The sequence below is a fragment of the Salvelinus alpinus genome, chromosome 16 (assembly GCF_045679555.1).
Source record: "Salvelinus alpinus chromosome 16, SLU_Salpinus.1, whole genome shotgun sequence".
NCBI lineage: Eukaryota > Metazoa > Chordata > Actinopteri > Salmoniformes > Salmonidae > Salvelinus > Salvelinus alpinus.
Window position 1 is genome coordinate 23,740,339 of NC_092101.1, and position 15,699 is coordinate 23,756,037.

At 46.2% G+C, this 15,699-nt stretch overlaps 1 protein-coding gene across 1 annotated transcript in view; it reads right to left on the reverse strand.

Annotated features, from left to right (window-relative positions):
• The window catches only part of LOC139541167 (voltage-dependent R-type calcium channel subunit alpha-1E-like), a 143,079-nt gene that overhangs the window by 10,851 nt on the left and 116,529 nt on the right, over positions 1–15,699 (reverse strand). The window contains exons 29-42 of the mRNA XM_071345499.1: positions 15,329–15,530; positions 14,683–14,847; positions 14,062–14,172; positions 13,872–13,952; positions 13,649–13,768; positions 13,285–13,350; positions 13,059–13,150; positions 12,808–12,970; positions 11,392–11,519; positions 10,145–10,241; positions 9,203–9,308; positions 8,966–9,073; positions 8,747–8,847; positions 8,541–8,647 (exon numbers count right to left, since the gene is read on the reverse strand). Of these exons, the coding sequence (XP_071201600.1) occupies positions 8,541–8,647; positions 8,747–8,847; positions 8,966–9,073; positions 9,203–9,308; positions 10,145–10,241; positions 11,392–11,519; positions 12,808–12,970; positions 13,059–13,150; positions 13,285–13,350; positions 13,649–13,768; positions 13,872–13,952; positions 14,062–14,172; positions 14,683–14,847; positions 15,329–15,530 (1,647 nt within the window). The remainder of the gene's footprint in view (positions 1–8,540; positions 8,648–8,746; positions 8,848–8,965; positions 9,074–9,202; positions 9,309–10,144; positions 10,242–11,391; positions 11,520–12,807; positions 12,971–13,058; positions 13,151–13,284; positions 13,351–13,648; positions 13,769–13,871; positions 13,953–14,061; positions 14,173–14,682; positions 14,848–15,328; positions 15,531–15,699) is intronic.

The following is a 15,699-nucleotide window of genomic DNA, read 5'->3' on the forward strand; positions in this document are numbered from 1 at the left end:
ACCTCCGGGTATCTTCTCCCATGGCAGGCCACCAAAATCGTCTGCGCAGTAGCGCCATAGTCCGAGCAACGCCAGGGTGACAAGCTATCTTGCTGGCGTGGGACCACTGAAGGACAGCAGAACGGACCGACTCAGGCACGAACAACCGACCGGGTGGACCGTTACGGGGCCGGGCTGCGTCCGAAGGGCCGCCATCACATCCTCCTCAATCCTCCATGTAACGGCTCCCACGACAAAGTTCTGGGGAAGAATCGTCTCAGTCTTGGCCCCACTCTCCTCCGTCTTGGAGAACATCCGGGACAAGGCGTCCGCCTTGCCGTTCTTCGACCCAGGTCGGAACGTCAGGGAAAAATTGAAGCGTCCAAAAAACAAAGCCCACCTGGCCTGACGGGAGTTGAGACGTTTAGCCGATTGCACGTAAGCCAGATTCTTGTGGTCAGTCCAGACCACAAACGGTTGCTCCGCTCCCTCCAACCAGTGGCGCCACTCCTCCAAGGCAAGCTTCACAGTGAGAAGCTCCCGGTTACCCACATCGTAGTTTCTCTCTGCTGGTGAAAGACGACAAGAGTAGAAGGCGCAGGGATGGAGTTTACCGTCAGTGGAGCTACGCTGGGACAGGCTGGCGCCCACCCCCACATCAGACGCGTGCACCTCAACAACAAACTGACGGGAAGTGTCAGGTTGAGAGAGAATCGGGGCGTTGGTGAATCGGCTCTTCAAGTCCAGAAATGCTCGGTCTGCCTCAGGAGTCCAACAGAAATTTCTGGTGCAAGACGTCAGGGCAGTTAAAGGGGCGGCCACCCGGCTGTAATCACGGATAAACCTCCGATAGAAGTTCGCAAACCCCAGGAATCTCTGGAGCTGCAATCTCGTACCGGGCTGGGCCCAATCCCGAACCGCCCGAACCTTCTCTTGGTCCATCTTGATCTCTCCCCTGGAGATGATGTACCCGAGGAAGGACGTAGTGTGGGCGTGAAAATCACACTTTTCAGCCTTCACGAACAGGCGGTTCTCCAATAACCGCTGCAGGACCTGCTTGACATGCTGGACGTGGCTAGAAGGCTCCCTCGAGAAGATGAGGATATCATCCAGGTAAACGAACACAAAAATACCAATCATATCTCTCAGCACGTCATTCACCATACTTTGGAACACAGCAGGAGCGTTGGTCAGTCCAAACGGCATCACCTGGTACTCGAAATGTCCCATAGGTGTATTGAACCCAGTCAACCACTCGTCCCCCTCTCTGATCCGAACCAAATGATAAGCATTGCGTAGGTCAAGCTTCGTAAACACCGTAGCACCCTGTAAAGAGTCGAAAGCAGAGCTCATCAAGGGCAGGGGATACTTGTTTTTGACCGTAATATCATTCAACCCCCGATAATCAATACACGGTCGAAGAGAGCCATCCTTCTTGCTCACAAAAAAGAATCCTGCTCCCAGGGGTGATGACGAGGGGCGAATGAGACCTGCAGCTAGAGACTCCTTGATGTAGGTCTCCAAGGCTTCACGCTCAGGTCGAGAGATACTGTATAACCGTCCCTTGGGAAAGGCAGCTCCAGGGAACAGATTAATCGCACAGTCATAAGGTCGGTGGGGAGGAAGTGACAGAGCCTTCTGCTTACTGAATACTTCACCCAAATCGTGATATGTTTCTGGAACCAGGGACAAATCAGGGGGAGCAGACTCACTGACCTGACTGGGAACAGCATGAGAACAGGCAGTCCTAAGGCAGTTAGCATGACACTCAATGCTCCAACAAGTTACCTTACCCGTCACCCAATCAAACGAGGGATTGTGTTCTCTCAGCCAGGGGTAACCAAGAACCAGAGGAACATGGGGCGAGGGCAGAATGAAGAAGGAGATAACCTCTGAATGATTCCCCGACAACAACATCTTAACCGGTTCAGTCCTCATAGTGATCCGTGTCAGACTACTGCCGTTCAGAGTGGTTGCTTCAATGGCTTCCGGCAATTGCTCCTTGGAAAGCCCCAGCTGTTCCACCAAGTCGGCATCAATAAAGCTGCCATCGGCACCTGAATCGATAAAAGCGTTCATCGCTAAACTCTGATTCTTATTCATGAGGGTCGCAGGAAAACGGGGTCTGACAGGGTTCTTGGGAGGTTGAAACTGAGCCGGGCAGTTTAACGGGCGCTGAGGACAAGCGGAGATGTAATGTCCCGAGCTACCACAGTAGAGGCAGCTGTTGGTCTCACGTCTACGTTGGCGCTCCTCCTTAGTTAACCCGTGTCGCCCCACTTGCGTGGGTTCAGGATCTGGCGGCAAGACACCTCCACTAATCCCGTGTGGGGAATAATGATCAACACGTTCTGGTCCACTTCCTGACCCGAATGGTAACCGAGTTGCTGATTGATTGGACGGGCCCCACTGCTTCTCCCTCCTTCTCTCTCGGACTCTATTATCCATCCGAATAGATAATGTGACCAAACTGTCTAGGTCACTAGGCTCTGGATAGGAGATCAGCTCGTCCTTGAGTTGCTCCGACAACCCCTGGTAAAAAGCCGCTTGTAGTGACTCCTCATTCCACCACTCTCCACAGCCAATGTCCTGAATTCGATCACAAAGTCTGCCACACTGCGAGCTCCTTGGCGAAGAGAGAACAAACGTTTAGCTGCATCCTTACCTCGGACTGGATGGTCAAAAAGCTTTCTCATCTCTGCCGTGAACTCCTGGTATGACGCCATGCAGGTGTCCTGTCGTTCCCAAACGGCTGAAGCCCATTCCAGAGCTCTACCACGCAGCAGTTCAATAACAAAAGCTATCCTAGCCTTCTCTGTGGCGTAAGAGTAGGGCGGCAGATCAAAAACTAAACCACACTGCATAAGAAATGAACGGCATCTTCCCAAATCCCCTTCGTACTTATCAGGCGTCGGAACCTTGGGCTCACGGACGGAAACCGCTCCAGAAGCGGCAGGTGAGAGGAGTGAAACAGGTGGTGGATGACCTGCCGGCAAACTGAGCTGATCCTGGATACTCGTCAAGCTAGCAGAGAAGTTCCGGACTGAAAACGCTATCTCCTGTAGCGCCGTGTTGTGTTGTCCCAATATCTTCTCCTGCTGGGTAATGGCATGGCAAACGGAGTCCAGGTCCGCTGGGTTCATCCTTGGCCGGATCGTTCTGTCACGGTTTTCTAAAATAGAACCCAGAAGCAGACCAGGACAAGGAGAGTAGGACGAAGGTGAGTATTTATTTACAAGTTTAAACGTAGAGGTAGAAAGATCCAGGTGGCGGAGCGGGCAGCGGAGGTGAGTTGATGGGAGTGAATAGGCAGATCCAAGGGAGTAACAGAAGCCACCGACGACCAGGCAGGGATGGGGTGAGTGTTCCGGGTGAATGATGTTCATGGATAACGATCCGGCAGGGAATGGATGTCAGGTCAGAGCTTATGAAGTGGAGGGGTGATGATCAGGACCAGGTGTGCAGATAGCTGATGGGATAAAGGTGCGGGTAATCAGAGATCTCCCAACTAGCTACGTCGCCCGGCAACCAGACAGGGTGCGTTCCAGGACACCGGAAAAACACTCCAGGACAGAACACAGGCAAAAACAGACTCAGGAAGCGGGATTCGTGACACAGGGCTCTAACTCCTCTAGCTCCACAATTAAATAGGGTGCAGGCCAGGCAGCAGGCTGTTAGCTAACCTGCCAGCTTAGTGGAGTCTGCCACTAGCATAGTCAGTGTAGTCAGCTCAGCCATCCCCATTGAGACTGTGTCTGTGCCTCGACCTAGGTTGGGCAAAACTAAACATGGCGGTGTTCGCCTTAGCAATCTCATTAGGATAAAGACCTCCTCCATTCCTGCCATTATTGAAAGAGATCGTGATACCTCACATCTCAAAATAGGGTTACTTAATGTTAGATCCCTCACTTCCAAGGCAGTTATAGTCAATGAACTAATCACTGATCATAATCTTGATGTGATTGGCCTGACTGAAACATGGCTTAAGCCTGATGAATTTACTGTGTTAAATGAGGCCTCACCTCCTGGTTACACTAGTGACCATATCCCCCGTGCATCCCGCAAAGGTGGAGGTGTTGCTAACATTTACGATAGCAAATTTCAATTTACAAAAAAAAAAAGACATTTTCGTCTTTTGAGCTTCTAGTCATGAAATCTATGCAGCCTACTCAATCACTTTTTATAGCTACTATTTACAGGCCTCCTGGGCCATATACAGCGTTCCTCTCTGAGTTCCCTGAATTCCTATCGGACCTTGTAGTCATAGCAGATCATATTCTAATTTTTGGTGATTTTAATATTCATATGGAGAAGTCCACAGACCCACTCCAAAAGGCTTTCGGAGCCATCATCGACTCAGTGGGTTTTGTCCAACATGTCTCTGGACCTACTCACTGCCACAGTCATACTCTGGACCTAGTTTTGTCCCATGGAATAAATGTTGTAGATCTTAATGTTTTTCCTCATAATCCTGGACTATCGGACCACCATTTTATTACGTTTGCAATCGCAACAAATAATCTGCTCAGACCCCAACCAAGGAGCATCACAAGTCGTGCTATAAATTCTCAGACAACACAAAAATTTCTTGATGCCCTTCCAGACTCCTTCTGCCTACCCAAGGACGTCAATTTAACCTTGCGCAATACCCTAGATGCAGTTGCACCCCTAAAAACGAAAAACATTTGTCATAAGAAACTAGCTCCCTGGTATACAGAAAATACCCGAGCTCTGAAGCAAGCTTCCAGAAAATTGGAACGGAAATGGCGCCACACCAAACTGGAAGTCTTCCGACTAGCTTGGAAAGACAGTACCGTGCAGTATCGAAGAGCCCTCACTGCTGCTCGATCATCCTACTTTTCCAACTTAATTGAGGAAAATAAGAACAATCCAAAATTTATTTTTGATACTGTTGCAAAGCTAACTAAAAAGCAGCATTCCCCAAGAGAGGATGGCTTTCACTTCAGCAGTAATAAATTCATGAACTTCTTTGAGGAAAAGATCATGATCATTAGAAAGCAAAGTACGGACTCCTCTTTAAATCTGCGTATTCCTCCAGGGCTTAGCTGTCCTGGATCTGCACAACTCTGCCAGGGCCTGGGATCGGGAGAGACACTTAAGTGTTTTAGTACTATATCTCTTGACACAATGATGAAAATAATCATGGCCTCTAAACCTTCAAGCTGCATACTGGATCCTATTCCAACTAAACTACTGAAAGAGCTGCTTCATGTGCTTGGCCCTCCTATGTTGAACATAATAAACGGCTCTCTATCCACCGGATGTGTACCAAACTCACTAAAAGTGGCAGTAATAAAGCCTCTCTTGAAAAAGCCAAACCTTGACCCGGAAAATATAAAAAACTATCGGCCTATATCGAATCTTCCATTCCTCTCAAAAATTTTAGAAAAAGCTGTTGCACAGCAACTCACTGCCTCCCTGAAGACAAACAATGTATACGAAATGCTTCAGTCTGGTTTTAGACCCCATCATAGCAAAGAGACTACATTTGTGAAGTTGGTAAATGACCTTTTAATGGCGTCAGACCGAGGCTCTGCATCTGTCCTCGTGCTACTAGACCTTAGTGCTGCCTTTGACACCATCGATCACCACATTCTTTTGGAGAGACTGGAAACCCAAATTGGTCTACACGGACAAGTTCTGGCCTGGTTTAGATCTTATCTGTCGGAAAGATATCAGTTTGTCTCTGTGAATGGTTTGTCCTCTGACAAATCAACTGTACATTTCGGTGTTCCTCAAGGTTCCGTTTTAGGACCACTATTGTTTTCACTATATATTTTACCTCTTGGGGATGTTATTCGAAAACATAATGTTAACTTTCCCTGCTATGCGGATGACACACAGCTGTACATTTCAATGAAACATGGTGAAGCCCCAAAATTGCCCTCGCTAGAAGCCTGTGTTTCAGACATAAGGAAGTGGATGGCTGAAAACTTTCTACTTTTAAACTCGGACAAAACAGAGATGCTTGTTCTAGGTCCCAAGAAACAAAGAGATCTTCTGTTAAATCTAACAATTAATCTTGATGGTTGTAAAGTCGTCTCAAATAAAACTCTGAAGGACCTCGGCGTTACTCTTGACCCTGATCTCTCTTTTGACGAACATATCAAGACTGTTTCAAGGACAGCTTTTTTCCATCTACGTATCATTGCAAAAATCAGAAATTTTCTGTCCAAAAATGATGCAGAAAAAATAATCCATGCATTTGTTACTTCTAGGTTAGACTACTGCAATGCTCTACTTTCCAGCTACCCGGATAAAGCACTAAATAAACTTCAGTTAGTGCTAAATACGGCTGCTAGAATCCTGACTAGAACCAAGACATTTGATCATATTACTCCAGTGCTAGCTTCCCTACACTGGCTTCCTGTTAAGGCAAGGGCTGATTTCAAGGTTTTACTGTTAACCTATAAAGCGTTACATGGGCTTGCTCCTACCTATCTTTCCGAGTTGGTCCTGCCGTAAATACCTACACGTACGCTACGGTCACAAGATGCAGGCCTCCTAATTGTCCCTAGAATTTCTAAGCAAACAGCTGGAGGCAGGGCTTTCTCCTATAGATCTCCATTTTTATGGAACGGTCTGCCTACCCATGTGAGAGACGCAGACTCGGTCTCAACCTTTAAGTCTTTACTGAAGACTTATCTCTTCAGTAGGTCATATGATTGAGTGTAGTCTGGCCCAGGAGTGTGAAGGTGAACGGAAAGGCTCTGGAGCAACGAACCGCCCTTGCTGTCTCTGCCTGGCCGGTTCCCCTCTCTCCACTGGGATTCTCTGCCTCTAACCCTATTACAGGGGCTGAGTCACTGGCTTACTGGTGCTCTTTCATGCCGTCCCTAGGAGGGGTGCGTCACTTGAGTGGGTTGAGTTACTGACGTGATCTTCCTGTCTGGGTTGGCGCCCCCCCTTGGTTTGTGCTGTGGTGGAGATCTTTGTGGGCTATACTCGGCCTTGTCTCAGGATTGTAAGTTGGTGGTTGAAGATATCCCTCTAGTGGTGCGGGGGCTGTGCTTTGGCAAAGTGGGTGGGGTTATATCCTTCCTGTTTGGCCCTGTCCGGGGGTATCATCGGATGGGGCCACAGTGTCTCCTGACCCCTCCTGTCTCAGCCTCCAGTATTTATGCTGCAGTAGTTTATGTGTCGGGGGGCTAGGGTCAGTTGGTTATATCTGGAGTACTTCTCCTGTCTTATCCGGTGTCCTGTGTGAATTTAAGTATGCTCTCTCTAATTCTCTCCTTCTCTCTTTCTTTCTCTCTCTCGGAGAACCTGAGCCCTAGGACCATACGTCAGGACTACCGGGCATGATGACTCCTTGCTGTCCCCAGTCCACCTGGCCTTGCTGCTGTTCCAGTTTCAACTGTTCTGCCTGCGGTTATGGAACCCCTACCTGTCCCAGACCTGCTGCTTTCAACTCTTAATGATCGGCTATGAAAAGCCAACTGACATTTATTCCTGATTATTATTTGACCATGCTTGTCATTTATGAACATTTTGAAAATCTTGGCTCTCTCTAGTTCTCTCCTTCTCTCTTTCTTTCTCTCTCTCGGAGGGCCTGAGCCCTAGGACCATACGTCAGGACTACCGGGCATGATGACTCCTTGCTGTCCCCAGTCCACCTGGCCTTGCTGCTATTCCAGTTTCAACTGTTCTGCCTGCGGTTATGGAACCCCTACCTGTCCCAGACCTGCTGTTTTCAACTCTTAATGATCGGCTATGAAAAGCCAACTGACATTTATTCCTGATTACTATTTGACCATGCTTGTCACTTATGAACATTTTGAACATCTTGGCCATGTTCATTTATAATCTCCACCCGGCACAGCCAGAGGAGGACTGGCCACCACTCATAGCCTGGTTCCTCTCTAGGTTTTTTCCTAGGTTTTGGCCTTTCTAGGGAGTTTTTCCTAGCCACCGTGCTTCTACACCTGCATTGCTTGCTGTTTGGGGTTTTAGGCTGGGTTTCTGTAAAGCACTTCGAGATATTAGCTGATGTACGAAGGGCTATATAAAATAAAATAAACTTGATTTGATATTCAGTTTTTTCCCCCAGGCTTGAGCTCATAAGTCTATGCACATGTATATGCTCTAATATGTGTATAGGTGTTTTGAATGAATCATCACCTTAGAAAGCGCTGTTCATTTCATTGTATTAGACTTTGAAATAATATCCACAACTACCATGTTTTACACTTAATGCAACCTGCTGTTGAACTTCAGTCTTCAAACTGATCATCACAGTGAAGTCAGTTTTAAAAGCACTATACTGTTTTGATGATAAGTGTTTGTTGTGATTTTCAACTGCATTTGCGATGATGTCAGAGTGGTTAGAGGGACAATAGAGCCCTGAGTACCAGACCAGTAGGACCTGATGGTCGTTAACAAGTTGGGTACTATCAAAGCATGTCCAGAGTGCATAAGAGGTGATTACCGTAATTTAACGATCACGTAGAATTTTACTGCGGTCATGACTCATGACTGCCGGTGTGGGGGTAATACGGTAACCGCAACAGCCCTATTCATGAGTAAAATAACATATTTACAGGGCAGATCCAGGGCTGTGGGGCAGGAAAGGGAGGGCTTTGGCACTGCAGAGGATCTCTTGAGGCAGAGAGGAAGCGTCCATACGCTGGAACATGGGAGCGTGTTTCTATAGAGGGTGAGAATGAAACAGGTACAGTATGAGAGTATGCAAACTACTGTTAAGAGGATATGATTTCCTAACTATACTGTACATAGAGGTATATACCTGCTCCTCCAGCTGTTGCCTGAGCTTCTTGGCTTTGCTCTGCTTGTAGTAGTCCATGATCATCATGGCTGCATAGATCTTCCCAATGGTCATATGACTGGCTGGAAGACCAATGGCATAATGTCACTAATTTGCAATTCTTTGAAAATCATAACTCCTAGAGTAAATAGTTCAATTACATTGACTAATGCCAGTGGTACCATACATTCTGACTGTCACCTTTGTGGATGGGGACGAGCAGGTCCAGGGTCTTCTGTGAAAGGTGTGACCAAATGACACTTATCTCCTTCTGTAGATCTGAATCCATCTGACCTCGGTCCTCCCCTCCTGGAACCACCACAACAACAGCAGATCAAGCATGCAACTTGTGGAGGAAATTGATCAACAGTGTGTGGAGAAAGTAGAGAAAAACAACAAGGTTATACTAAGTATATAGCATGTTAGCTAGCGCCTGACCTCTGGCTATTTTCACCTCGAGGGCGGTTCGGATCAGGGCCATGAGGGTGGAGGTGAAGTGAACCGACATCTCTTCATCCACAGGCATGTTCATCAGCACCAGCCTCTGAGGGTGTTCATGGAAGGGACAGAGGGGGAAGCAGGAAATATATCTCATCAAACAGGAGACAACATGATGCAAATGGGAGGAGCTAGCCATTTGCAGTCTTAATGTAGTACTCAAGTCTCTACTTGATAATATGTTTTCACTGTTTAAGCTAAACTTACAATATAAGGATAAAAACACATGTGATAAGACAATACTCTAATAAGAATGACATAGTAAGAACAGACAAGAGACTCTCACAAAGCATGCACAAAGAGGGGAGGTGCATCTCTGCCATTGTACATGCACACATATCACAAAATAATTGACAGGGAAATTATATGTGAAAAAAAGCAACAGAGTGCAAGGGCAGAAGGCACATGCATATACTTATAGGAAGTAATCAAGAAACACTGATTGAGGAAGATTGTATGACATTCTGACACTGTACAGTGTGGCTCTATGAAATACATGTCAGGTTTATGCACCCGTTTCAAAACAGCTGCATTCTTACTGACTGTAAAAGCCATTTACTCCACAGACAGCTCTTATAACACAAAACATAAATTAATTACTCAGTCAGTTCTCTGCCAAGATGCAAACCAATAGAAAAAAAGAAAACACGAAGGCACAATGCTTATTTCTTTTTACTGTACGTATTGTCATCCACCAATCAAAAAACACCATTGTAGATTCCCTTACAGTTGAACAAGCGACACATTACGATACGATAGACAACAGCCATTTCCCACACTTCATTTGGAATTGGGATGATCCGGTATGACAGAGAGCAAGGTTTTAGTTTGCCGTCTCTGTTGACCTAACATAGAAACTTTGCCTGTCTGTCTTTGGTCTACCTTATAAGCCACTTTGGATGGACATTTCTTGCCGAGGCCTAGAGGTGGCGACATGAGGGTCAGCATTTCATACATGTCAGTGTAATGAATACGCCCGCTGGGGAGGAGGCAGGGAGCAAGGCAGATGACGAGGAGGAGGAGGAAGGGCAAGGAAGGCATTCCCAAGGAATGGAGGAAGAAAGGAATATGTAAAAGGGAAAAGGGAAGAGATATCAGAAAGAGGGTTATTCAATGGCATTACACAGAAAGAGGAAAATGATCAGATCAGGTTGTGGTCTTTCTATGCAGACCTGGCATAGAAAAGAGAGAGCGGAAGAAATCTAACATGACCAAAGGAATGACAGTAGGGTCCTCTGTGGATCTGGCAGATACTTACATCACATCCTAAACCTGTACTGCTGATACTTGTCAGGGAGGGACTTACAGTAGGCCATGAAGTCACCACCATAACACTTCTCATCCTTCTAGGACCAGTCAGCTAACCCAGAGGTACCAGATCCAACCAGGCACAGAGAGCCAGGGTATCACAGAAAACTGATTTTGTGTAGTTGTTAACTTTATACTACATTTTCCAATAGCTCATTGCTCTGCATCTACAGAATGAAGTGCATAATGCTCTGTATGTTAGAGGATCACCCATCTCTTTGTATCCTGAAGCCATAGCCCAGTCATTCTTTGGCCTGGAGCAGAGCCAGAGCTGGCCTCCTCCAGCAGTGCAAGCAGGCCATAGAGCAGTAGTAGTAACTGGTAGAGAGGAATGGAGGGGGCGGGGGGCAGAGCAAGGATCCCAACGTAGGAAGGGGTTGAGGGAGCGAGGGATAGTGGTGGGGGAGCCAAACCTTGCAGGCCACCCTATAGGGGCAGTTCTTTCCAAAGCCCAGGGGAGGTGAAATAGTGCGTACTACTTTGTACATCTCCGTATAGTGAATCCTTCCACTGGAAAGAACATACATTTATGTAGTTAACAATGAACATAGAGATTCAGCTTTGCTGGAGTTTACCAGAGACAAAGTGCCAGCATTGCCCTAAGATAAATAACCTGGAAAGCAAAGCATCAGGACACAATGGACAGCAATTAGCCAAATATGCAATACTTTTCAGATCATGAGATGTTTTGGAGATTAGGGCTATATGGTGGTCTTTGTAAGTAGGTGGGAGTAACATTAGAATAACTGTAAAATAGTAAATTATTCACATATGTGCTGCTACTTTGTATGTGTTGTGTTGTTGTTGGGCCTCTGACTTACCAAGCAGCTCGGTCATATTCACCCCAGATACGAACAAATTCATCCAGGTGGTGAGGCCCCAATATCGAGGAATCCCGGGTGAGGTACTCAAAGTTGTCCATGATTACAGCCACAAACAGATTCAGCATCTGAACAGTGATTAGAGGAGGTCATAGACAAAGAACTACAGTATGTGTGTATGAAAGTGAAATATATATGCATGCAGGTGTCTCCTTCAACTTCTTCCGCTCATTTCTGGTAAGAGTAGAACTCTTAGAGTAGAACAGTAGGACTCTTCGACTAGGACAGTAGACCTCTTAGAGTAGGACAGTAGGACTCTTAGAGTAGGTCTCTTAGAGTAGGACAATATGACTTTTAAAGTAGTACAGTAGGACTCTTAGAGTAGGTCTCTTAGAGTAGAACAGTAGAACTCAGAGTAGGACAGTAAGACTCTTAGAGTAGGATAGTAGGACTTTTAGAGTAGGACAGTAGGACTCTTAGAGCAGGACAGTAGGACTTTTAGAGTAGGACAGTAGGACTTTTAGAGCAGGACAGTAGGAGTCAGAGGAGGATAGTAGGACTTTTAGAGTAGGACAGTAGGACTTTTAGAGCAGGACAGTAGGAGTCAGAGGAGGATAGTAGGACTTTTAGAGTAGGACAGTAGGAGTCAGAGGAGGATAGTAGGACTTTTAGAGTAGGACAGTAGGACTTTTAGAGTAGGACAGTAGGAGTCAGAGGAGGAAAGTAGGACTTTTAGAGTAGGACAGTAGGACTTTTAGAGTAGGACAGTAGGAATCTTAGAGTAGGATAGTAGGACTTTTAGAGTAGGACAGTAGGACTCTTAGAGTAGGACAGTAGGACTCTCAGAGTAGGATAGTAGGACTTTTAGAGTAGGACAGTAGGACTCTTAGAGTAGGACAGTAGGACTTTTAGAGTAGGACAGTAAGACTCTTAGAGTAGGATAGTAGGACTTTTAGAGTAGGACAGTAGGACTCTTAGAGTAGGACAGTAGGACTCTTAGAGTAGGACAGTAGGACTTTTAGAGTAGGACAGTAGGACTCTTAGAGCAGGACAGTAGGAGTCAGAGGAGGATAGTAGGACTTTTAGAGTAGAACAGTATACATCTTAGAGTAGGACAGTAGGAATCTTAGAGTAGCACAGTAGGACTCTTAGAGTAGGACAGTAGGACTCTTAGAGTAGGACAGTAGGACTTTTAGAGTAGGACAGTAGGACTCTTAGAGCAGGACAGTAGGAGTCAGAGTAGGATAGTAGGACTTTTAGAGTAGGACAGTATACATCTTAGAGTAGGACAGTAGGAATCTTAGAGTAGCACAGTAGGACTCTTAGAGCAGGACAGTAGGAGTCAGAGTGGGACAGTAGGACTTTTAGAGTAAGACAGCAGGACTCTTAGAGTAGCACTCAGAGTAGGACTCTTACTAGAAATGAGCTGAAGAAGATGAAGGAGACAAAGTAGAAGTAGGCAAACTCAGTTCCACAGCGCTCCTCATGGTCTGACGTTAGAGCTAAGGGGTCTGGCTCACACTTCTGCCCCCCTAAACATGACAGCATGATCTCCTGCCACGACTCCCCCGTGGCACTCCTGCAGGCAGACAGCGGTGTGTCGTTCAGTGACTGAAAATGAGCCCCGGTTTGCCACTGTGTGACACATGAAGGATATCCTACTGTACCTGAATAGCAACATCAGAGCACCAAAAAAGGTCTTGAAGTTGTTGTGTTGGTTGATGTGAGTCTCCTCATCCAGTCTGATGTTTCCAAAAACCTTGAGGAATATTCAGGCATATATCATGAGATATGTCTTGACTCAGTCTTGTATACAGGAGCGACAGATTCACACCATGCAATGACAAACTTAGAAAGTGGCAGAATAGATAAAGAGTGTGAGCAACACCTTACCTGCATTCCGATGATTGCATATATGAAAAAGAGCATGGCAATGAGCAGACAAACGTAGGGGAGAGCCTGAAAGAGAAACCTTGTGTCATGACACAGTAACAGACGTTACACACACACACACACACACACACACACACACACACACACACACACACACACACACACACACACACACACACACACACACACACACACACACACACACACACACACACACACACACACACACACACACACACACACACACACACACACACACACACACACACACACACACACACACACACACACACACACACACACACCCACCCACCCCTGCCTTCAGTGTTAAGTGTCCCTATACTGTACTGTGCGTGAAGCTGACCTTAAAGGACTGGACAAAGGTCCAGAGCAGGATGCGGATGGTGTAACCCTGCCTCAACAGCTTGATCAGTCTGGCTGCACGGAACAGCTTCAGGAAGCCCATGTTGAAGGTCTCAATTGACTTCAGGGAGATGAGAGAGTATGTTTACAGCTCATTAGCAGTGGACTGTATTGAAATGGTAACACAATCAGCCATTGATTGATATTCAGTAATGCTTTGTTACCTGCAAGTCTACCACTATTTCTGTGATGCTTCCCAAAACTGTGATGAAGTCGAATATATTCCAAGTGTCTCGAAAGTAGTTCTGAAGAAGAGGGGAAAACATCCATTCTTCAGTCAGTAGATGTTAGTAGCATTGCAAACAGGATCAGATCATGATGTCATGGACAGTAAGGCATTAACTTGCTCCTCACCAGAAAGCCAAAGGCCATGATCTTGAGGACACACTCCACAGAGAAGAGCACAGTGAAAGCTGTGTTCAGGTGTTTCAGCACAGCCTCGTATGCTGGTGGGGCAGAGTAATACTACCACCATATAGGAGATAAAGAGAGACACCATTGGAATGACCCCAAATTACTGGGATGTACAGACAACCCAAAATAACAAAATGAACCTAAACACAAACCATCTTGCTCAATCACCATACAACTGTAGATCTATAGCCACAGGTTCATAGCAGATTTCCTCTGATACATAAATAGCGTAACATTAAGCTGAGGCTATAAAAGGAGTCATTCCTCTGAGTTGTACAGACAGAGTTAACGAGGCCATGTTAAATACTAGCCGGTGGATATAGATCAATATTTAATAGAGGCTGAGTCATCCTCTCCTTCCGTCTGACTGAAGGCCTTTTCTTGGAATAAATGAAATGCTCACAAGGACGGGGATGGAAGAAACCCAGACCGTTAGCTAGAGAACAGCAAAGTAGCTACAGCTACAGGCTCCATAATACCTTCTGCACCACAGGGACTAGACTTCTGCTTTACAAATGGGATTAGTTCAGTGTATTGTTTGAATGTGATCATTATCCACACCTTCATCATCAGGACAATGGTGTTGAGTGCAATCATGGCCAGCACAGTGTATTCAAAGGAGGGGGAGACCACAAAGTGCCAGAGACGGTACTGGAACGTCTGTCTGTTCTGAGGCATGTAGCGGGTCAGGGGTTTGGCACTTATGGCAAAGTCAATGCATGCCCTCTGTAAGGGAAAACACACAAGAAGGAAAGTTGAAGAACAGTTTGTTGGGAATAAGCATGAAGCAGTTAGCTCTGGGAAAGTCCTTATATTTTCTCCTTGAAGTTGACACACTGCTGTATGGACTGCTGGGAACATTCTGGTCAATATTGACTGAGGGATACCTGGTGGGAGAGACTATGTGAGTCTGGAGGGGAAATCTCACTATTCCTGTATATTTACCAGGCATTTTCCATGAGCCAGTGTGCTCCTCTGTGTAATAACCTGTCAAGACTGAGCGAGTTAAGTCTAAAAGCGCAGACGGGGTCATTTTGATGTGTGTGCTACATTCCAGCAGCAAACCATATCAATAACACATACACTGAGCTGGTGTGTTCTAGATTATCACTGGAAAGTACAGTTAAAAAGGAATGTCTAGGTTCCATTTGGCTTGTTTTATGATTCACTGTGTTTGTGTGTGTGTGTATGTGTGTGACTCCATCACCTCGTTCTTCTCCAAGCTGCATTCCTCCATCATCTTGTCTCCCTGCTCCTGGAAGGTGATGATGATGAGAGCCACAAAGATGTTGACGAAGAAGAAGGGGAAGACCACAAAGTAGATGACATAGAATATGGACATCTCCATCCTGTTGCCCCGGCTGGGACCTCTGTCCTCCTCTGTCACGTCCACAGAGTGCTGCAGGACCCTGGACAGACACACAGACAGACCACAGTGTACTCAGCAATGGACTTTCTGAAAGATATTTCAGTCTAACTTATGTACAGTAGTGACATAGTAAAAGAAAGTAGTCTTGTGCGAGTCGGAACTGCTCATAGGAGCCTATCTCCTGTTTCTGTAGCGTGAGGCACAAATAC